Source organism: Gossypium arboreum, chromosome 9, assembly GCF_025698485.1.
Source record: "Gossypium arboreum isolate Shixiya-1 chromosome 9, ASM2569848v2, whole genome shotgun sequence".
Classification (NCBI taxonomy): Eukaryota; Viridiplantae; Streptophyta; class Magnoliopsida; order Malvales; family Malvaceae; genus Gossypium; species Gossypium arboreum.
The window spans coordinates 43,931,556-43,957,189 of NC_069078.1; the positions used below are offsets into that span (position 1 = coordinate 43,931,556).

The 25,634-nt window shown below is 38.0% G+C and overlaps 1 protein-coding gene across 1 annotated transcript in view; it reads right to left on the reverse strand.

Annotated features, from left to right (window-relative positions):
- Positions 1-6,663: 6,663 nt before the first annotated feature.
- The window catches only part of LOC128280435 (uncharacterized), a 47,656-nt gene continuing 28,685 nt past the window's right edge, over positions 6,664-25,634 (reverse strand). Inside the window, exon 2 of the mRNA XM_053018581.1 lies at positions 6,664-6,865. Within this exon, the coding sequence (XP_052874541.1) occupies positions 6,664-6,865 (202 nt within the window). The remainder of the gene's footprint in view (positions 6,866-25,634) is intronic.

The following is a 25,634-nucleotide window of genomic DNA, read 5'->3' on the forward strand; positions in this document are numbered from 1 at the left end:
ATCAAATCCATAAATACCGTCGGGGCATTAGTCAAACCAAAGGGCATGGCAATAAACTCATAATGCCTATATCTTGTTCGAAACGTGGTATGGGGTACATCTCACTCTTTAGCCCTTAATTGATAATAACCAGACCTCAGATCGATCTTAGAAAACATGGTAGCTCCCTTCAACTGATCAAACAAATTGTCGATCCTGGGTAAAGGGTATTTGTTCTTCACTGTCACTTTCTTGAGTTGCCTATAGTCAATGTATAATATCATCGACCCATCTTTCTTCTTCACAAAGAGTACCGAAACACCCCACAGAGAATAGCTCGGTCTCGCAAAGCCCTTATCTGTCAGATCTTACAACTGTTCTTTCAACTCTTTCAGCTCCGTTGGAGCCATCCTATACGGAGTGATCGAGATAGGCGTCGTACCAGGAACCAATTCAATTTCAAATTCGACTTATCTCACTGGAGGTAATTTAGGTAATTCCTCCGAAACACATCGGTGAACTCAAAGACTACTAGCACTGATTCAATCTTTAACTCTGACTCTTGATTATTTAGTACAAAAGCTAAATAAGCCTCATACTTCTTATTCAAATATTTCTCAACAGTCAATGACGATATTACGATAGGCAGGTTATCTGACTCATCTGGTCTAACTCGAAGAACATCCCTATTTTCACATCTTAACTCAATTACTTTTCTTTCACAGTCTACTACAGCACCATGAGAGGCCAAACAATCCATCCCGAGGATTACATCAAACTCCTTAAATGGCAACAACATCAAATTGGCCGAAAAACAATGGCTTCTAATTTTCAAAGGACAATTTCTACATACTTGGTCCACTAAAACATGCTTGCCTAAAGGGTTAGACACTTTTATTAAAAACTCGGTAGACTCTACTATCATATTCATACGAGGTATTAATTCTATAAAAATGTAAGAGTGGGTAGATCCTGGGTCAATTAAAGCAACAACAATTATATCATAGATAGAAAAGGTACTTGTGATCATATTGGGAGACTCTGCCTCCTCCTGGGCACATATAGCATAGGTCCTCACTGGCACTCTACCTTCAGACCTCGCCGTGGCATCTCTTGACGCGCCTCTTCCATTAGTCCCACTCCCGGGGTTCTTTTGTGGCCTACTCTTCAAGGGAGCACTACTTGCTTTCATATCTTGTTTTCTTCCTCTCTTGTCCATCTCAGGACAATCATGGATAAAGTGGTCAAGTGACCCACACTTGAAACAACCCCTCTCATTTACTCGGCATTCGCCTAAGTGACGTCTCTCACATTGCGGACACTCTTGCCTATTTGGCCGAGTGCTACCAACACTGGCGACCGAAGTAGTCTGGACTTTAGATGCCATATTCTATTGATTCTTGTTTCTCCTTAAATACCCCACTGAAGCATTTGATCGGGTAGTGAATTCTTTTGATCTCTTGGATGAGGATTGATATGCTTTCCCCATCTGTCTTTTTTTTTAAATCATGCGACTCAATGGCCCTCCTCTCTTTCACCAGCTCCTCGGCCTTGCACACTCTCTCAAGAGTACCACAAATTCTCTTATTTCTAAGATGTCCACAAATACTCGGGTATCTTCATTGAGGCCATCCTCAAACCTCTTACACATGGTAGCTTCAGTGGATACACATTCCCGCGCATACCTGCTATGTTTCACAAACTCACGCTCATACTCCGTCACAGTCTTATTACCCTATTTCAACTCTAAAAATTCTTTCCTTTTCTAGTCCATGAACCTCTGGCTAATGTATCTCTTTTTGAATTTTTCTTGTCAAAATTCTTAAGTTACTCTTTCTCTTGGCACTACAGATACGAGAGTATTCCATCACTAATAGGCCAAATCCTATAGGAGTGACGTTGCACACTTTACGCATGATAATTTATCGAACACCCTTATGGTGTTCTCTAACCAAAACTCTGCCTTCTCTGGGTCATTATCTAAATTAGTCTGGAATTCCTCGGCCCCTTATTTCCTGATCTTGTCCAATAGAGGCTTCTCTCTTCTAAACATGTTCGTACCTTACGGAGCTACCGGGACATACTGAAGAATCAGAGGAGGTGGGGAAGGTGGAGTGTTTGGGTTCACACAAATAAACTCCGAATACCAAGCATCCATCATTCGGAGGTAGGCTTCTCTAGCCCCTCTGCCTTTGCCCATACTCACGGGCTCGCTCTCTACTGGCGCGGTCCCCTCGGCGGGAGCTGGCTCATTACTTTTCACGTCATCCGCTGTGGTTCTATTAGTATTCATTTACTATATGAAAACAAAATTTATAATCGTTAAGAATCATCACACTATCAATATATTTATGACATGTATAGCTAGACTCGTACTCTAGCCAGGTTAGTCCTAGAACAGACAAAACCATAGCTCTGATACCACTAAATGTAGCACCCCTCACCCGTATCCAACGTCGGGACAGGGTTTGAGGTGTTACCAGACTTAAACTCAACCAATATTAGAAAATCGAGCCATAAAATTTTTATCAATTTAAAACTTTTCATTTCATATGCAATCTATCCCTTAATTGGGCTTACAAGGCCTAAAACAAACATTCAAGGTGGTTCAGGACCAAATCGGGGCTCAAGAAAAACTTAAAAAATTTCGTGCTTTAAGGCTCCACACGCCTGTGTGGGTATAGGGCACACGCCTGTGTGTTTGGGACACGCCAATGTCCTGCACCCGTGTGGCCAATTTAATTTTTACAATTTTTCATAAAACAAGTGCAGACTTCACACAGCCTGGACACACGCCCGTGCCCTTTGCCCATGTCCTTTCACACGGCTACAACACTCCCGTGGCGCAGCCCGTGTGCAAAAACCTGGGCATTCTGTTTCTAACATCAGCATCACACGACCATGGTACACGCTCGTGTACTAGGCCGTGTCCTCTACACGGCCGTGTCTCTGCCCGCGTGACCCTTACCATGCATTCTGACTTGAAATTTCTCGGTAGAGGGATGCACGACCTTCTCACACTCCCATGAGGTTGACCGTGTATCACACACGGCCTAGGCACACTCCCGTGTGTCTACCCATGTGGACAATATGAGGCTATCTACCAAGTCTCTTTGCCACTTTACTGTACCTATTTTCATGTTAATACCAACCAATACCAAAACAAGCATAATAGACATTCATTCAACCATGAAGATGCATCTTTTATAGATTCAAAATGAAAGCCCTCATTCAAAGCTCAATGTAAAGAGTAGAATCTATTTTAGACCAACACATTTGGTCAATTCTCAAAGACACAAAACAATAAGGTCTAGCCCTATACATGCCATAATCAAAAATATAAATCCAACTATACCGAGTATTACGATTGATAGTGTGATCGATATCTCTGACTCTAAGAGATCCTTGAGAAAATAAATCGGCACTGAAAGAAAAGGGAAAGGAAAGAGAGTAAGCATAAAGCTTAGTAAGTTTCATATAAATAAATATACAACAACAATTTCACCTCTAGTCATCATACTCATAACACAAAGATAGGCATAAGCTTGACTTACTCATTACCATCTACTCCAGTCACATTTTCTATTTTTATGCTCATTCTCATGCATACCAAATAGGTACCTGTACCACTTACAACATTATTATACTTTCCTTATTATCTCACTTTCATAACTTTTAAAGTTGAGCCTTTCGGAATACTACCGGATATTCTATAAGCCTCAATCATGGGATAAGTTGCCGATGCCATGTCCCAGACATGGTTTTACACTGGCTATCATCATCGAGGCCGATGCAAAGTCCTAGACATGGTCTTATACTAACTCTCGTACATACGTGTTGATGCATGTCCCTGAAATGTCTTACACTAGCACAACTCTTAGCCGATGCATGTCCCAGACACGTCTTACACTGGCTATCATCGTCGAGGCTGATGTATGTCCCAAACATGTCTTACACTGGCACACAAGAAATCCGAATGTTATGGCATGAATATTCAGTTTGTTCCCTAGGGTCCCAACTAGATGTTTCCACTATCTTAATTGTTAATGTGCATTCTCAGTTCACAATCTAGCAATTCATATCATATCAATTCAATGACAATTTGAATACATACATTAACAATGTAGTTTTATTATTTACATACAACTTACCTTGGTTTACAAAATGTACTCGACTAGTCTGTTTAGTCGATTTGCTTGACTTTCCCCCGGTCTAGGTTTGAATTCGGTAAATCTTGATCTATAATATAAAAAATGCACTCATTTAATCACTAATTACAATTAGGCAGTCATAAATTCATTATTTTTGGTAAAATGACTATTTTGCCTCTAGACTTTGGCAATTTGACCATTTTACCGTTATGTTCGAAATTTGATTTTTATCAAATTTCGTCTTATCTTAGGCCTAACCGACTCATTTTTACTCTTATAGCAACCCCAAATTCTCACTATTTCACACACTTACCACCTATTTTGCAACTTATGCAAAATAAGCCCTTTAGGTGTTTTCATGTTAACACCTTTCACAAAAGTTGTTTAGAAGTCTTCTAAGAGTCATTTTATTCCATAAATTTTAGAAAATAACATAAACTCTCTTATGGTAAATTTCTAGACTTATCACCATTTTTCGAAATAGTCCTATCATTTGAAAGCCCATGACACAAGCATGCCAAAAATGTAAAAATCATTAAGATCACTTACATTATGAGAGGAATAAGTTGCTGCAAATTTTCACCTTTCAAACCTCCATATTTGCTGATATTTTTCGTGGAGAGAAGGGATGGAGAAAAAGAAAAATAATAGCTAGGATTTTAGACATTATTTTCACCAAATCATGACATCACGTACCTAAACCTTGACTATTTGTTTAAAATTCATCCCATGGCCGGCCAACACAATTAAAAAGGGTATAATTTCCCTTTAAAAGCCCTAAATTTTAGTTCTCTAGCTATTTAACACATTTGGGTAATAAAATTCAACTTTTTCCTTTTATGCGATTTAGTCTTTTTTCACAAACATTAAAATTAACTCCCAAAATTTTTCATGCACTAATATAATCATACTATAACTTCATGATAATAATAAAAATAATTTTCCCAACTTTGGATTTGTGGTCCCGAGACCATTGTTTCGACTAGGTCCTAATTCGGGTTGTTACAAAAGCTACCTCATATCACATAACACATAAAAGCTCATTCTCGAATTACTCACGGGTCTACTCACACAAGCTGTCGGTCAGGACGTAGCAACACGGGCTGCTCACACAAGCTGTCAGGTATTCGCAACACATGCCGGACTACCTAGCCACAGGTAAGACATACAAGACTAGCACTCGGAACCATATAAACATATGTCACATATCTCATGAGCTCATAAATCACGTGGTTCCTAGTGACATGTCACATTGTATCCTAAATTATTCCTAAGGTTCAAACGGGATTTTCTCAATGTCACATCCTTGTCAAACTCATTTATACCCCTAATCAAAACACTCATCTGAAAGATTGATTGCCACTTGCCTTGTTTGAACAACTGATGCCTTGCAAACTTAAACCGTTGATAAAGAGTGATCACTAGCTCCATGGTTAGTACCTGCATTCTAGTCGAACCCCTATTAATAAGTATTCACATATCTAGTTTGAAGCAAAATGAAAATTAACTTACCGAAAATGCATATCCAACTATAGAGGAAAGAAATTATAGGCTTACAACCTAAAAAGAAGGCCAAAAGCACAACGATTCGATAGAGAAAAAAGATAGAACAACCGCACCCCTAGTAAGAATCGACCACTTAACCACAATAAATAAATAAGAAGAAGGAAAATGAAAATAGTGATTGTAGGTAGCAAAATCGGCAGAAAAAGTAAACAAGATGAAAAGAGAGAAAATTTCCAAAACCGAAAGAGTTGTGAGAGTGAGAGGAAGAGTGTTCGGCCAAAGAAAGCAAGATGAGGACGTTTGCTAGAGGAGTAGGAGAAGAAGAGAAAATTGATAAGCAAGAGGGTGGAACAATTGCCGTAGGGAAGAACAAAGTCAAAATAGAAGAAAAATAATGATACTAGTATGAACCCTTAGCAATATTCGGCCTCCAAGAAGTGAAAATAGTCGGCAAAAACTAAAATGGAGAGAAAGTACCATCCAAATCTGAAATCTTGAGAGACAAGAATTCAAATTCGACACCAACTCTCCCACTATCCTCAAATTCCCATATTTTCCTCCCCAAATCCCTCAAAACCATCCACCCCTCCCTCAACCACCTAATTCAAATTCTACTACAACTCTTTAGTAGTTCGATTAGACTAAAACACCCTCACGGCACTAGCAGTAAAATAAAACACCCTATTGCGCATACCAGGACTCGAACTTAAGTCCACCAGTACTTTGCCACTCTACTTAACCACCAGACGAGCAGGCCCATTCTAACATGTTATACCCATATTTATTTATAAACCTACTGATTAGAGACAGGGATTTATTTATTTAAAACAAAAAATTTGCACAAGCCAAGGCTTGAACCCAAGACTTCTCAGATACTCCCAGAACACATAACCATTGAAGCAGATACACAGTTTTGTGCCACAAACATAAATGAATAAATAAATAAAGTTTTTGGGGTGTTACAACTCTACCCCCTAAAAGAAAATTTTTGCCCCAAAATTTTACCTGATCAGAACAGATGAGGATACTATTGTCGCATCACATCCTCAGGCTCCCACGTAGCCTCCGCAGAGCTATGATTACACCAAAGAACCTTAACCAATGGGATAGACTTCCTCCTTAAAACCTTTACATCACGATCTAATATCTGAGCCGGTTCCTCCTCAAAAGTCAGATCTGGCCTAACCTCAATCTCCTCAACCGAAATAATATGATCAGAGTGGTAGCGCCTCAACATAGAATGTGGAACATGTCATGAATCCGATCTAACTCTAGAGGTAACTCCAACTGATAGGAAACCAGTCCCACTGGTTTCAGTATGCGATAAGGCCCGATAAACCTAGGGCTCAACTTACCTTTATGTCCAAACCTCAATATCTTCTTCCATGGTGAGACCTTGAGAAAAATGAAGTTCCCCACAGAATACTCAATCTCTCTATGCTTCAGATCCATATAGGAGTTCTGTCTGTCTGATGTTGCTTTCAGTCGATCCCGAATCAATCTAACTTTATCCTCAGTATCAGAAACTAATTTAGGGCCCAGAACACGCCACTCGACCAACTAAGTCCAACATGAAGCTGTACGATACCTACAACCATATAATACCTTGTAAGATGCCATTTGGATGCTAGACTGATAAGTTGTTATAAGCAAACTCTGCGAGCAGTAGGTAATCCTCCCAACTGCCTCAGAAATCAATCACACAACTCATTAACGTGTCCTCCAGTATCTGAATCACCCTATCTAACTGACTGTCTATCTGAGGATGGAACGCAGTACTGAAGTCCAATCTTGTACCCAGAGCTTCATGTAACTTCCTTCAGAACCGAGATATGAAACAAGGATCCCTATAAGATATTATTGAAACCGGTACCCCATGCAGTTTCACTATCTCAGACACATACAGCTTAGGCAGCTTCTGCAAAGAGTAGTCAGCAGGAACTGGTATGATATGGGTGGACTTGGTCAATCGATCTATGATGACCCACACTAAGTCCTTCTTAGTAGGTGTCAGGGGAAACCTACTAACGAAGTCCATAGTCACTCTCTCCCACTTCCAAAGTGGAATCTTAACTGGCTGCAACAAACCCGAAGGTAACTGATGCTCAGCCTTAACCTGCTGGCAAGTTAGACATTTTGTAACACCCCATACCCGAGCCCGTTACCGGAGTCGAACACAAGGTGCACACAAACTCAGCTAAATTGTTTTCACAGTCCATAAAAATTTTCCAGACTAGCGGGTTACTGCATCACTGTCGCTTCAAAAATCATATCTTGAGTTTTAAAGCTTGAAAATCAGTTTCGTAATTTTTCCCTGAAACAAGACTCATAATTCCATCAACATATTTTTTTCTAGAATTTTTGGTACGGCCAATTAGTACAGTTTATTAGTTAAAGTCTCCCCTGTTGCAGGGATCAACTACACTGACCTTCGTGCGTTACGAATTGGATATCTCCCTGTACAGGGCTTCAATGCTAATGTCGTTTATTTCTATAGAAACTAGACTCAGAGAGGAATCTATACATATATGGCATGACTCCTAATTATCTCTGGTTAATTTAAAATGAATTTATAAAGTCGGAACAGGGGATCTAGAAACCGTTCTGGCCCTGTTTCACGAGAACTTTAATATCTCTTAACATATAATTCATATGACCATTTCGTTTCTTCCATATGAAAGTAGATTCATCAAGGTTCATTTACATAATTTATTCACTATTTAATTCCATTCATACAATTTTTAGTTATTTTTCAAATCCACACCACTGCTGCTGTCAGCATCTGTTTTTCAGGTAAACCTTACCTATTTCGTGGTTTCTATGGACCAACTAAAGTTTTGTCATACATAGGTCCATATATAATCATTTTTAGCCATTCCAATGGCTGATCATTTGCTCACACTTCCATTCAGTCCGTAGTAACATCATAAAACCATACATATATACATAAGCACAAATGGTCTAATGCCATACTCCACTTTTACGAGCCATTTTCGCATGGTCGTACACACATAGATCACAAAAGTACTTAAAACGCAACAAAAGGGTAGTCCTATACATGCCATTTCAAAATCCAACCAAAAAAGGGACTTTGATTGTGTGGGAGACTTCGACTTCCTGAAATCCCGAGTCCGATAGCTGACGAGCCAAAATCTATAGACAGAGAAACAGAGAAACGGAGTAAGCAATTTATGCTTAGTAAGTTAGAGCAAGGGATTCCAGCACAACAAAAGCATAACATTCATATAGCTAACGGATAATTTCAAATGCACAAAATCTCAATATCATACTTATTTCACATTCCAACCCCTATATTTATACATAAGGGTTCATCTTAGCCAAATGTTGAAAGCTCATTTCTCGATTGAGCGAATATTATTCGAAGGGAATCAACTATTCCAAAGCACATACGAACATACCTCGTTGCTGGAATTTTCAAGCGTATTAGCTGAAATTTTACAGCAAGTTCATTCATTCTTGAATCACGTATCTTGAGTTTAACCGGATATGGCTACACATTCAAATGCCTTGGGACATAGCCCGATTCTGATAACTTCGCACGAATGCCTTCGGGACTCAACCCGGATTTAGTAGCTTGCTCGAAAGCCTTGGATCTTAGTCCGGATTTAGTGACTCGCACGTATGCCGTCGGATCTTAGTCCGAATTTAGTCACTTAGCACAAAGCCTTGGGACTTAGCCGGATATCATTCGAATAACCATGTACATTTATCAATAAACCATAACACATTCACATTTCATTTTCATTAGCAAAATTCAGACACAAGTCACTTATCACATTTGTAATTTCGCTCAATAGCCACACACAAAGAGCATGATTTTAATTTGCTTTAAACATGATCTAATCAATTCAGAATTTAAGCTCTATTGCTCAAGAACTTACCTCGGATGTGGTCGAACGATTTCGACGGCTATTCCACGACTTTTTCCTTCCCCTTATCGGATTTAGCTCCCCTTTGCTCTTGAGCTTAATTTAACAAATAAATTGGTTTTATCATGTGAGCATCGAAAGAGGAATTCAAGATACTTAGCCAATATATATACTCATTAGGCATCAAAGTCGCATATGTACGAAATCATGAATCGAACTCAACACATTAGTTAATATTCCTCTTAGCCGAATTTTCTAAGCCAAGAATAGATATCAATATGCTTGCCTCTAACCGAATGCATGCACACCAATTTCCCCTCATATGGCCGAATATACATGTCCAATTTGAGGCCAATTATACACTTAATACCACACAAAAACAGCATACATTTTACTACTAACGCATTACATATCGTAACTCATTGCACATCTCTCATTTACTTCATAATCGAGACATCATCACAAGCAAATATACACCTTGAAATAGCATATATGTCATACCAATACATCGTAATGCGAACATATATACATATATATATGCTAGAGCCGAATTCTCAAGTGGCTTATATCCAAATATATACACATATCCAAAGCTTAAATCTTACTCACCATGCAACATGCATGAATCATACTTATGGATATAACATGGCTGAATACCACAACACCATACCATTTCAATTTGGTCATGGTAAAACAAAGAACTTAGTATCTCATTCAAAAAAAATGCTAAAAGAAAATCTAAGAATCCTCAATCCTCCATCACATGTATCATTATCAAGCTTGATATTTAGCATGCAATGGCATTAACACCATATTCACTTTGGCCGAATTTCATTCCCATGACATAATAAAGATTTGAACCATGGGCTAACAAGAACATCAAGCTAGCAACTAAAAACATGCATGAATCTCATGGTACAACCTCAAACATACCTTAATCTTGATGCAAGTATAGCCAACCTCTTCCTAATCCTCTTCCAAACCAAGTATGAAGCAAAACTCCTCCTTATCCTTAGTATTTTCGGCCAAAAGAGAGTGAAAATGGATGAACAAAATTTTTGTTTTCTTTCCTACCTACGGCAATGGGGAGGAGAAGCCTTCACACACACACATTTTTTTATTCCATACTCCTTATTTTATTTATTCCAACATAACCCACTTACCAAACATGTTTCATGACATGATTTTTGCCCATAATTCCTTGTCATGGCCGGCCACTAGCTATTGGGGGGGGAATTTGACATGCAAGCCCATTGTTTTGCATGCATGCTTTAATTAGTCATCACACATTTCCCCATCATACTTTCAAAGTTTACTACTAGGTCCTTTCTAGTGAAATTCACATTTATAACTCTAAATCAAAGCATAAAAAAATGTCACACACGGGTTAACACACATTATAGGCAATAAAATAAATATTAAATTATTTTTATGCCTCGGTTTTGTGGTCTCGAAACCACATTTCGACTAGGGTCGTTTTAAGGCTGTCACAACTCTCCCCCACTTTAGAAATTTTTGTCCCCGAAAATCTTACCGGTAAATAGGTTTGGATATCGCTCTTTCATAGAGTTCTCGAGTTCCCAAGTAGCTTCTTCTATCCCGTGTTTGAGCCATAACACTTTCACTAGCGGAACCCTTTTGTTTCACAACTCTTTCACTTCACGAGCTAGGATACGAATCGGTTCTTCTTCATCACTCATATCGGCTTGAATTTCAACCTCTGATGGACTAATTACGTGCGACGGATCAGATCTATAGCGTCGAAGCATTGAAACATGGAAGACGTTGTGAATCTTTCTGAGTTCAGGGGGCAAAATCAAACGATACGCAACTGGGCCAACTCGTTCAGAGATTTCGTACAGCCCAATGAATCTCGGGCTCAACTTGCCCTTATGGCCGAATCTGAGTATCTTTTTCCACGGCGAAACCTTAAGAAGCACTTTATCTCCCACCTGATACTCAATGTCCTTTCGTTTCAAATCTGCGTACGATTTCTGACGATCTGTGGCCGCCTTTAGACTTTCACGGATTACCTTTACCTTCTGTTCAGCATCTTTAATCAAATCCACTCCGAAAATTTTGTTTTCACCGAGCTCGGTCCAAAACAATGGTGTACGGCATTTACGCCTGTACAAAGCCTCGTAAGGCGCCATCTTAATACTTGATTGAAAACTATTGTTGTAAGCGAATTCAATCAAAGGTAGGTACCGTTCCCATGAACCACTGAACTCGAGGATGCAACATCTCAACATATCCTCAAGTATCTCGAATTATCCGCCGGATTGACCATCGGTTTGGGGGTGAAAGGCGGTCTGAAATGCAACTTGGTACCCAAAGCTTCTTACAATTTCTTCCAAAATCGCGAGGTGAACCTCGGATCTCTATCCGACACAATGTAAATCGGTACCCGTGTAATCTCACAACTGAGAAACGTACAATTCAGCTAGTTTATCCAATGAAAAATCCGTCACGCGACAGGATAAAGTGAGCCGACTTAGTCAATCTATCAACGACAACCCAAATCGCATCCTTCTTACTTGCTGACAATGGCAGTCCGGACACAAAGTCCATTGTGACTCGATCCCATTTCCACTCGGGTATCGTGATCGGCTGAAGTAACCCTGAAGGCACTTGATGTTCCGCTTTCACTTGTTGACATATTAAACATCTCAAAACAAAGTCGGAGATGTCTCGTTTCATACCATGCCACCAAAACCGATGTTTCAAATCGTTGTACATCTTCGCACTCCCCGGGTGGATTGCCATTCGGCTACAATGGGCTTCGTTCAGAATTATCGAAATAAGTTCCGAATTCTTTGGAACACACAAACGACTTCTGAACCTCAAACAATCGTCATCATCAATTTGAAACTCCGATTCCTTGTTCAGAACACACTCAGCCCGTTTTGCAAGCAACTCCTCATCAACTTTCTAAGCTTCACGAATTTGATGAGTCAACAATGGTTTGGCCTTTAATTCGGCTACTAACACATTGTCGGGCAGAATGGACAAGTATACATTCATAGCTCGTAAAGCAAACAGTGATTTTCGGCTTAAGGCATCCGCAACCACATTAGCCTTTCCCGGGTGATAATCAATGACAAGCTCATAATCTTTTAACAACTCGAACCAACGTCTTTGTCGCAGATTTAAGTCTCTTTGAGTCATCAAATATTTGAGACTTTTGTGATCCGAATACACATGGCACTTCTCACCAACTAAGTAATGTCGCCATATCTTTAAGGCGAATATGATGGCAGCCAATTCGAGATCACGGGTCGGATAATTTTTCTCATGTGGCTTTAATTGTCTCGACGCATAGGCCACAACTCGACCTTCTTGCATCAATACGCAACCTAACCCAAGTAGGGAGGCGTCACTATAGATGACAAACTCTTTGCCAGATTCGAGCTGTACTAGTACTGGAGCTTCCGTCAAACGAGTTTTCAATTGGTCGAAACTTTTCTGACACTTTTCCGTCCATTCAAACTTGACATCTTTTCAAGCGGTTTCGTCATGGGTGTGGCTATCATCGAGAATCCTTTTACAAACCGTCGGTAGTATGTAAGCAAGTCCCAAAAAGCTCGAACCTCGGTAATATTTCTTGGAGGTTTCGATTAAGTATGGCTGAAATTTTGCTCGTCGACTCAAATACCCGATGAGATACCACATGACCTAAGAAGCTAACCTCTTAACCGAACTCACACTTGCTGAACTTAGCATATAACCGCTTATCCGTAAAATTTACAATACTAATCTCGGTGCTCGCATGTTCGGTCTCATCTCTTGAATAGACCAAGATGTCGTCAATGAACACAACTACGAACCGATCCAAATATGATCCGAAGATCCGATTCATCAAATCCATAAATACCGCAGGGCATTAGTGAGCCCAAACGGCATCACTAAGAACTCGTAGTGACCATATCTCGCTCAAGGCGTTTTGGGTATGTCGAATCTCGGATTAAGAATCGATAATAGCCCGATCTCAAATCTATTTTTGAGAACACTGAGGCTCCCTTCAGTTGATCGAACAAATCATCGATACGCGGTAACGGATATTTGTTCTTTATTGTCACTTTATTAAGCTGACGATAGTTGATGCACAACCTCATGGTTCCGTCCTTCTTTTTCACAAACAACACTGGTGCACCCCAAGGTGAAAAACTCGGGCGAGCAAAACCTCTATCCACCAACTCTTGCAACTGAGCTTTCAACTCCTTTAATTCCGTTGGTGCCATACGATACGGAGCTATCAAAATCGGTGTGGTCCTGTACAAGCTCAATACCAAACTCTATCTCCGAACAGTGGCAAACCCGGCAATTCTTGGGAAAAACATCCGGTATTCACAAACCACCAGACAGATTCGGGTTTTATTTCTAACTCCTTATCATCAAGTACATACGCAAGGTATGCTTCGCACCCTTTTCTTACATATTTCGGGCCAACATTGATGATATTACGGTGGCAACCCCTTCAAGTCCGTAGACTCAACTTGGATCATCTCGTTATTTTTGCATCTCAAATCAATAGTCTTGCTTTTGCAATTCACAACCGCATCATGCACGGTCAACCAATCCAACCCAAGAATAACATCAAATTCATCGAACGGCAAAAGTATCAAGTCCGTAAAAAACAGAACCTCGAATTACTAGGGGCATTTCTTACACACTTTGTCGACAAAGACGTAACGACCCAAAGGATTTGACACCGAATTACGAACTCAAGAGACTCAATAGGTAAAGTCTTCTTTGGATGCTAAGGTTTCGCATATATAAGAATGAGTGGAACCAGGTCAATCAAAGCAATCACATTAGTATCAAAGAGAGTGAAAGTACCGTAATAACATCGGCGATGAAGCATCCTCGCGGCACGTATAGCATAAGCTCTAGCAGAGCGCGAGCCTCGGATTTGGTCGTAGCATCTCTAGATCCTCTCGACCACCACTAGCATTGCCCATATTTCTAGATGGTCTACCTCGGCGATGGTAGCGCCCGTTTCCCACTCGATCTACATTCTATTCGAGACAACCTCGGGCAATCTTTAATGAAGTGGTCAAGCGATCCGCACTTGTAACAGGAGCGGTCACGGAATCTACAACTTCCAGAGTGCCATTTGCCACAATGCTGACACTTCGTTCTATCTCGACGTTCATTCCCAACACTGGCAACCGAAGTGCCTCGTGTACCCACAGGGGGTCGATCACAATCTCGTCTAAAAAGGCCCGAAGTGCCTCTAGACCGGCCCACATCATCTCGAAATTTCTTCGATGCCTGTTGAAGAGACTTTCCCGAGGATCTTTTACGAAACTCTCCAGTTCCCACATCAACCTTTTGTTTTTATTTTCTAAGCTCCTCGGCTTTACAAGCTCGCTCGACAAGTACTACGAACTCTCGTATTTCAAGAATGCAACGAACATTTTTATATCTTCATTCAGCCCATCCTCGAAGCGTTTACACATGATAGCCTCGGACGAAACACATTCCCGTGCGTATCTACTAAGTCTAACAAATTTTCGCTCGTAGTCAGTATGTAACACCCCGTACCCGAGACCGTTGCCGGAGTCGAACACGAGGTGTTAACGGACTTAATTCATTAATTAAACAGCTCATACAATTCATTTTAAAATTTCCAGACAAGCTGGCTAACTGCATCATAGTCGCTTGAAAAATCATATCTCGAGTTACGAAACTCGAAATCCAATTCCGTAAATTTTTCCTGAAACTAGACTCATATATATATCTACTAATTTTTTTCTAAAATTTTTGGTTGGGCCAATTAGTACAGTTTATTAGTTAAATTCTCCCCTGTTTCAGGGTTCAACTACTCTGACCTCAGTGTATTACGAATCAGATATCTCCCTGTACAGAGATTCAATGACTATACCGTTTATCTCTAATAAAACTAGACTCAATAAGGAATCTGTACATATAAAGCATGACTTCTAATTATCTTTGTAAAATTTATGGTGAATTTCCAAATTCAGAACAGGGGATCCAGAAATCGCTCTGGCCCTGTTTCACAAAAATTTAAACATCTCATAAAATATAGCTCATATACCTGTTTTGCTTATTCCATATGAAAATAGACTCATCAAGCTTCGATTCCATAACTTATTCATTATTTAATTCCATTTCTACTATTTTTAGTGATTTTTCAAACTCACGTCACTGCTGTTGTCTGAATCTATTTTATGGTAAATTTTACCTATTTCATGGTTTCCATGGATTAGCTAGCAATTTGACATACATAATACCAAATATGATCATGATTAGCCATTCCAATGGTTAATCATTACCAAGCATTTCTATTTCCATACCACTCAATAACCATATCATAAGACCATACATATAAAATGATTATAATGCTATACATGCCATACTCAAAATATACAAGCCATTATGCCAAGATGGTATACGGATAGTGTGGCGTGCCTCCGACCGCTTCCGATTTCCGAGCTGGCTTGTCAACACTACAAGGAATGAAAAGGAGGAGTAAGCATAAATGCTTAGTAAGCTCACATGCAAATAGCAAGTAACATAACCATATAAGCAAACATAAAACATCATTTGCATAATCATCACCAAGACATTCATATCACCTTTTCATTTATCATCTTACCATATTGTTGTTATATCGAGTTTTCAACCCGAGGGTTAAGTACATACCTGTTCAAAGTATCCATTTCACAACACTTACCAATCGTCCCTTTCATCTTGAGTATTCCTCCATTTGAGTAGAACTTTACCCGTTGAACACATCGGAATATAATTCGGATACATGGAAAGTTTGCACATAAGTGCCACATATGTAGCCAAGCTACCATGTAACCCGCCCATAAGTGAACTCGGACTCAACTCAACGAGCTCGGGCATTCGCATCCATAAGTGAACTCGAACTCAACTCAACGAGTTCGGATGCCTAGTTACATCTCACGAACTCGGACTCAACTCAACGAGTTCGGACGCTCGCATCCATAAGTGAACTCGGATTCAACTCAACGAGTTAGGATGCCCAAATACCCCAGTGACATGTCACTTGTATCCTAATCCATTCCTGAGGTTCAACGGGACCTTTTTCCCAATCATGTGTCTCAACCATCTTCTACGGAATGCCGATACCGATACTCGGTAGTATTTCACATTTTCCAAGTATATCACATAATTTGACATATTATCAAACAATTATCACAAGTATAATATTTCATAATAATTATCATATCATTTAAAAACATTAAAACATTTAAAATAATAACTATGTTACCAACATTTACATATGAACTTACCTCGTATCGAAAATGGCTATTTTACCATTTCGTCCACAACTTGGTATTTTCCCCATTTTAGCTCAATTTCAGTTTTCCTTGCTCTATCATTTAAAATATAGTCTAATTAGGACTCACATTATTCAAATTGACCCAAAATCATATTTTGCAAAAATTACAATTTTGCCCTAAACTTTTGCATATTTACACTTTTGCCCCAAAGCTCGTAAATTAAAATTCAGCCTATTTTCTTATGTTTTATGACATGCTGATCATTTTTCCTTCTATGGCAACATCAAATTCTCACTCTAACATGTACTTATGACTATTAGGTATTTTTACCGATTAAGCCCTTTTGCTCGTTTTCACTTAAAACCGAGTAGCACAAGTTGTCTAACATAATTTAAAACCTCATATTCTATCATAAAACACCAAAATACACAAATTTCACCTATGGGTATTTTTCCAAATATAAACCCTAGGTTAAATTATTGCTAGCATAAGGTAAATCGAGCTAGGGACTCTAAAACGTAAAAATCATTAAAAACGAGGCTAGAACGGACTTACAATCGAGCTTGGAAGCTTGAAAACCCTAGCCATGGTTTCTCCTTGCTATATTCGGCCATGGGGTTGAAGATGAGCAAAATTGGCTTTTAATTTTGTATTTTAATTCATTTTACCCCTAAATGACCAAAATGCCCTTACTACTAAACTTTCCAAAATTCCATCCATGTCTAATTTTTGTCCATAGACTTAGAAATTGGTAAAATTACTCTTTAAGGACCTCTAATTAATAATCTAATTCAATTTTATGCAAAATACTTCTAGAACACAAGTTTTGCAATTTATTCAATTTAGTCCCAAATTTCAAATTAAGCACTTTATGCATAAAATTTCTTCACGAAATTTTCACACAATCATGCAATCATATCATAGACCTTAAAATAATCATAAAATAATTATTTATATCTCGGATTTTGTGGTCATGAAACCACTATTCGACTAGGCCCAAAATCGGATATTACAACTCTCCCCCTTGAGGATTTTCGTCCCAGAAAATCTTACCGTAAAAGTGGTCTTCACTTTTAATCTCATATTTGGTGCTGAAGAACTTGCACTTAGACTGTACCTCCAATACATATCTTCAATTTCTCATATGATCTAAAAGCTTACGTCTCAACTCTCAACTGTTCTTAAATTTTCAACCCTTCTCAATTTCCCATGATATCATGACATAAAACCGGATCTCAACTTGATTTAATGGAGACCGAATTCCAAGAAATCCAACAATCAAAAAGACACGAAATTCCATGAATCGATAAGTAGGAATTCATTCAATACAGATGTGATTTATAGATCTCGCCAAACATTTAACAATAGGATACATCACATTTTCCTCTTTCCGCCATAGAAATAATTCGATATGGCCTCAAGAATAATCCTTCTCATTTCCATCCCAATATCAACATTGACAAGGATAATTTTGATAGATCCCAATGCTCGGCTTTAACCCCTTTAACAACTCGATTTTATGTAACATCGGATGCTCTAAACTATCACATTACCTCACCGTCTTGAAACACATCACAATTCATACAACAATACATTCTTGAAAGTCGAAGTCATTGCTCAATGTAGACTAGTCTAGTTCGGGACGCTTGGTTACCAATATTCTCATCTATCCGAACTCTGTCAACATGTAATAAACTTTTCAGCTTTCACAAGATGGAAACCTTATCATTCGTAGTGACTTAAACTAATATTCAACTCTTTCTAATACATATACACTTCTCGTTCAAACTATTTACTCTTTTATCCGTACAAAATGAAATTCTATTATCAGACTTGGGAAAAATAATCCTGACATAATTGTCACATGAAATCTTTCAAATAAATAATTTACCATACCGACTAAAACTCGCGCTTTTATCACCTATGCCTTTACTGATGTCAAATCCTTACACAGAAATTAGAAAAAATCCTAATACTAAAATCACCACATTACCAAGATCAAATTAGAAGTATAGTCATATTTGACATGATTATCACGAGCTGAAGAACGTACTTCGAACATGAGTCATAATTGACAAATTATGGAACAAAGATAACAAGAAAACCGAATAAAGAAATCCAAGATAGAGAAACCCGAATAAAGAAATCCGAATAAAGAGATCCGGGATAAAGAAACCCAAGATACGATACTATCTGGGAGAATCGAAAACCAAATTCATAGAGAAAATACAGAATACCCTGATAATTCTTCAAAGAAAGAAAGTCCAAAAGAAAACATTATTTAATCCCACTGAAATCAAATATAACAAGATCAATATATCTTCCCATACATATATATCAGATGAAGCATCAAGTAGAAGAAACAAAATCATAATATCATATGAATTCTCTCATCAATTCTTATCAGATGAAATGAAATAGAATACCCGATGAAATAGAGCAATATAAATTATAAACCAGTCAGACTACCAATGCTTTCATCCAACACCAAATTAGAAGACATTCCCATATAACAAGAATTTCTTCAGAAGATCAATAGCCATAGAAATATTTACGAGCACGGGTGAACACATAGAACATCTCAAAAGAGATCTAAATCTGTCCGGTCATAATCTGTCACACTCGGATAATTCACATTTGAAATATCATTTCCCCAACTAGTTCTGCCGTCACAAATTTCATATTAAATCATTCACTAAAGAATGTGGGATTCGAATAAATTTCGATTTACACTTTTCTCGACCTTGCACTTGAGTAATTCGATTTACCGAGAGAATTCCTTCTCTAACTGGGACAGTGCATAATTCCAATAATCTTTATATCAATCAGATACTTTAAGGCTCTAACTTTACTTATCAGCTCATTTTCAATCTCGGATCATACTTATAATTATTCTATCACTGAACTCTTTGGGTTTTCAACAGGAAACTTATTCAATACAAATCTCATGAAATTCCATTATAAGTACCACTTTGGTAAGGGGGAGGGGTTGTAGGACCTCTGACTCGACTTTCTTATACATACACATATGACACAACTTCCATCATCATAGTAACATCATCAAAATCATGTCATTCATTCATGTTGGCTTACACCAATTTTCCTATTGTCCCATTTAGAGAATATACTTATGCATACATTCTATGTTTTCTAGACAGCTTTACTTATCCATTCATTTAATTAAATTAATTCATGCTCATGACATTATATAAGGCCAAACAAACATAAATATTTGCATCACAATCACAACTTTCATTTCGTGCATCATCATGTACATATCATTACAATCATACAATTCAGTCCAACAATTTAACATAGATAAGTTCATTTCATTATAATCCTTTATCTCATAAAAATTTGTATATCATTAACATTCATCAACATTCAACATCCAATCAAGACAAGGACATTTTCATTCGTATTATGATATTATGACCTTTATTCATACCTCTACTACTTTTTATTTATTCCGTTCATCTTATCAAGTAAGCTACATACACTACATCATATGAGCATTAAGCAAATATGAATATTTATCACAACATGAACTTTCATCTCACATATTATCACATATGTATCATAAACCTTTATTCATACTTTTCTGAACCGAGACTTATCATAATCATAATTTTACTCAAATACCTTTACTTAACATTGAACATGGTTGGCGCAGCTCGGTTGGAGAGTACCCTGTCTAAATAAGACGGTACTTATACGCATCAGAAGACATCACACTATCACAGATCAGTGGCATGTATAGCTAAACTTTTACACATGCTAGGTTAGTCTGAGAACCGACTAAACCTGCTCTGATACCACTAAATGTAACACCCCATACCCGAGACCGTTGCCGGAGTCGAACACGAGGTGTTAAAGGACTTAATTCATTAATTAAACAGCTCATACAATTCATTTTAAAATTTCCAGACAAGCTGGCTAACTGCATCACAGTCGCTTTAAAAATCATATATCGAGTTACGAAACTCGAAATCCAATTCCGTAATTTTTTCCTAAAACTAGACTCATATATATATCTACTAATTTTTTTCTAGAATTTTTGGTTGGGCCAATTAGTACAGTTTATTAGTTAAAGTCTCCCCTGTTTCAGGGTTCAACTACTCTGACCTTAGTGTATTACGAATCAGATATCTCCCTGTACAGAGCTTCAATGACTATTTCGTTTATCTCTAATAAAACTAGACTCAATAAGGAATCTGTACATATAAAGCATGACTTCTAATTATCTTTGTAAAATTTATGGTGAATTTCCAAATTCAGAACAGGGGATCCAGAAATCGCTCTGGCCCTATTTCAAAAAAATTTAAACATCTCATAAAATATAGCTCATATACCTGTTTTTCTTATTCCATATGAAAATAGACTCATCAAGCTTCGATTCCATAACTTATTCATTATTTAATTCCATTTCTACTATTTTTAGTGATTTTTCAAACTCACGTCACTGCTGTTGTCTGAATCTATTTTATGGTAAATTTTACCTATTTCATGGTTTCCATGGATTAGCTAGCAATTTGACATACATAATACCAAATATGATCATGATTAGCCATTCCAATGGCTAATCATTACCAAGAATTTCTATTTCCATACCACTCAATAACCATATCATAAGACCATACATATAAAATGATTATAATGCTATACATGCCATACTCAAAATATACAAGCCATTATGCCAAGATGGTATACGGATAGTGTGAGCGTGCCTCCGACCGTTTCCGATTTCGAGCTGGCTTGTCAACACTACAAGGAATGAAAAGGAGGAGTAAGCATAAATGCTTGGTAAGCTCACATGCAAATAGCAAGTAACATAACCATATAAGCAAACATAAAACATCATTTGCATAATCATCACCAAGACATTCATATCACCTTTTCATTTATCATCTTACCATATTGTTGTTATATCGAATTTTCAACCCGAGGGTTAAGTACATACCTGTTCAAAGTATCCATTTCACAACACTTACCAATACGTCCCTTTCATCTTGAGTATTCCTCCATTTGAGTAGAACTTTACCCGTTGAACACATCGAATATAATTCGGATACATGGAAAGTTTGCACATAAGTGCCACATATGTAGCCAAGCTACCATGTAACCCGCCCATAAGTGAACTCGGACTCAACTCAACGAGCTCGGCGTTTGCATCCATAAGTGAACTCGGACTCAACTCAACGAGTTCGGATGCCTAGTTACATCTCACGAACTCAGACTCAACTCAACGAGTTGGACGCTCGCATCCATAAGTGAACTCGGATTCAACTCAACGAGTTCGGATGCCCAAATATCCCAGTGACATGTCACTTGTATCCTAATCCATTCACGAGGTTCAACGGACCTTTTTCCCAATCATGTGTCTCAACCATCTTCTACGGAATGCCGATACCGATACTCGGTAGTATTTCACATTTTCCAAGTATATCACATAATTTGACATATTATCAAACAATTATCACAAGTATAATATTTCATAATAATTATCATATCATTTAAAAACATTAAAACATTTAAAATAATAACTATATTACCAACATTTACATATGAACTTACCTCGTGTTATGAAAATGGCTATTTTACCATTTCGTCCACAACTTGGTATTTTCCCCATTTTAGCCCAATTTCAGTTTTCCTTGCTCTATCATTTAAAATATAGTCTAATTAGGACTCACATTATTCAAATTGACCCAAAATCATATTTTGGAAAAATTACAATTTTGCCCCTAAACTTTTGCATATTTACACTTTTGCCCCAAAGCTCGTAAATTAAAATTCAGCCTATTTTCTTATGTTTTATGACATGCTGATCATTTTTCCTTCTATGGAAACATCAAATTCTCACTCTAACATGTACTTATGACTATTAGGTATTTTTACCGATTAAGCCCTTTTGCTCGTTTTCACTTAAAATCGAGTAGCACAAGTTGTCTAACATAATTTAAAACCTCATATTCTATCATAAAACACCAAAATACACAAATTTCACCTATGGGTATTTTTCCAAATATAAACCCTAGGTTAAATTATTGCTAGCATAAGCTAAATCGAGCTACCGGGACTCCAAAAACGTAAAAATCATTAAAAACGAGGCTAGAACGGACTTACAATCGAGCTTAGAACGGACTTACAATCGAGCTTGGAAGCTTGAAAAACCCTAGCCATGGTTTCTCCTTGCTATATTCGGCCATGGGGTTGAAGATGAGCAAAATTGGCTTTTAATTTTGTATTTTAATTCATTTTACCCCTAAATGACCAAAATGCCCTTACTACTAAACTTTCCAAAAATTCCATCCATGTCTAATTTTTGTCCATAGACTTAGAAATTGGTAAAATTACTCTTTAAGGACCTCTAATTAATAATCTAATTCAATTTTATGCAAAATACTTCTAGAACACAAGTTTTGCAATTTATTCAATTTAGTCCCAAATTTCAAATTAAGCACTTTATGCATAAAATTTCTTCACGAAATTTTCACACAATCATGCAATCATATCATAGACCTTAAAATAATCATAAAATAATTATTTATATCTCGGATTTTGTGGTCACGAAACCACTATTCCGACTAGGCCCAAAATCAGGATATTACACAGTAACTGACATAGAACCTTGCTTAAGCTCAAGAAATTCCTTCCTTTTTTGATCAACAAATCTCTGACTGATATACTTCTTCCGAAACTCAGTTTGGAAAAACTCCCAAGTTACTTGCTCTCGGGACACAACAGAAGTCAGAGTACTCCACCAATAGTAGGCAGAATCGCGTAGCAAGGAGATAGTACACTTTAGGCATTCATCAGGTGTACAAGATAGCTCATCGAGTACCCGGAGAGTGTTGTCCAACCAAAATTCAGCTTGCTCGGCGTCGTCGCTATCCGTAGCCTTAAATTCAGTAGCCCCGTGTTTCGGATTCTATCAACTGGGGGCTTACTTGACCTTATTTGGTCAGTTACCGGAGGCATTGTAGGTGCGGGGGTTGTATTTGTTGGGAATGGAGGTTGTGGAACAGCCGTATTTGTTCTAATGTATTGGTTAAACCAATCATTCATCACGCTATAGAAAGCTTGTCTAGCTTCATCATTAGGATTACTAGCATTAGGTTGAGAGTCCGCCGAGCTGTCCCTAAAGGGAGCAGCGCTACACTCTCAAGATCATCAGCTACCGCTCGGTCGGGATCGGGATCCATTACTATAAATAAACACATTTCAATTGTCAGAAATCACCACACTATCAAATAATCACATAAAATGACATGTATAGCTAGACCCAACACATTACGGTAGTCCTAGAATCGACTAAACCGTAGCTCTGATACCAATAAAATTTTAACACCCCTTACCCGAGCCCGTTACCGGAGTCGAACACAAGGTGCACACAAACTCAGCTAAATTGTTTTCACAGTCCATAAAAATTTTCCAGACTAGCGGGTTACTGCATCACTGTCGCTTCAAAAATCATATCTTGAGTTTTAAAGCTCGAAAATCAGTTTCGTAATTTTTCCCTGAAACTAGACTCATAAGTCCATCAACATATTTTTTTTTAGAATTTTTGGTCAGGCCAATTAGTACAGTTTATTAGTTAAAATCTCCCCTGTTGCAGGGATCGACTACACTGACCTTCGTGCATTACGAATTGGATATCTCCCTGTACAGGGATTCAATGCTGATTCCGTTTATTTCTATAGAAACTAGACTCAGAGAGAAATCTATACATATATGGCATGACTCCTAATTATCTCTGGTTAATTTACAATGAATTTCTAAAGTCGGAACAGGGGATCCAGAAACCGTTCTGGCCCTGTTTCACGAGAACTTTAATATCTCTTAACATATAATTCATATGACCATTTCGTTTCTTCCATATGAAAGTAGATTCATCGAGGTTCATTTACATAATTTATTAACTATTTAATTCCATTCCTACAATTTTTAGTGATTTTTCAAATCCACACCACTGCTGCTGTCAGCATCTGTTTTTCAGGTAAACCTTACCTATTTCGTGGTTTCTATGGACCAACTAAAGTTTTGTCATACATAGGTCCACATATAATCATTTTTAGCCATTCCAATGGCTGATCATTTGCTCACACTTCCATTCAGTCCGTAGTCACATCATAAAACCATACATATATACATAAGCACAAATGGTCTAATGCCATACTCCACTTTTACGAGCCATTTTCGCATGGTCGTACACATACATCACAAAAGTACTTAAAACGCAACAAAAGGGTAGTCCTATACATGCCATTTCAAAATCCAACCAAAATATATACCGAAAGGGACTTTGATAGTGTGGGAGACTTGACTTCCAGAAATCCCGAGTCCGATAGTGACGAGCCAAAATCTATAGACAGAGAAAGCAGAGAAACGGAGTAAGCAATTTATGCTTTGTAAGTTAGAGCAAGGATTCCAGCACAACAAAAGCATAACATTCATATAGCTAACGGATAATTTCATATGCACAAATTCTCAATATCATACTTATTTCACATTCCAATCCCTATATTTATACATAAGGGTTCATCTTAGCCAAATGCCGAAAGCTCATTTCTCGATTGAGCGAATATTATTCGAAGGGAATCAACTATTCCAAAGCACATACGAACATACCTCGTTGCTGGAATTTTCAAGCGTATTAGCTGAAATTTTACAGCAGGTTCATTCATTCTTGAATCATGTATCTTCGGAGTTTAACCGGATATGGCTACACATTCAAATGCCTTGGGACATAGCCCGTTACTGATAACTCACACGAATGCCTTGGGACTCAACCCGGATTTAGTAGCTTGCTCGAAAGCCTTCGGATCTTA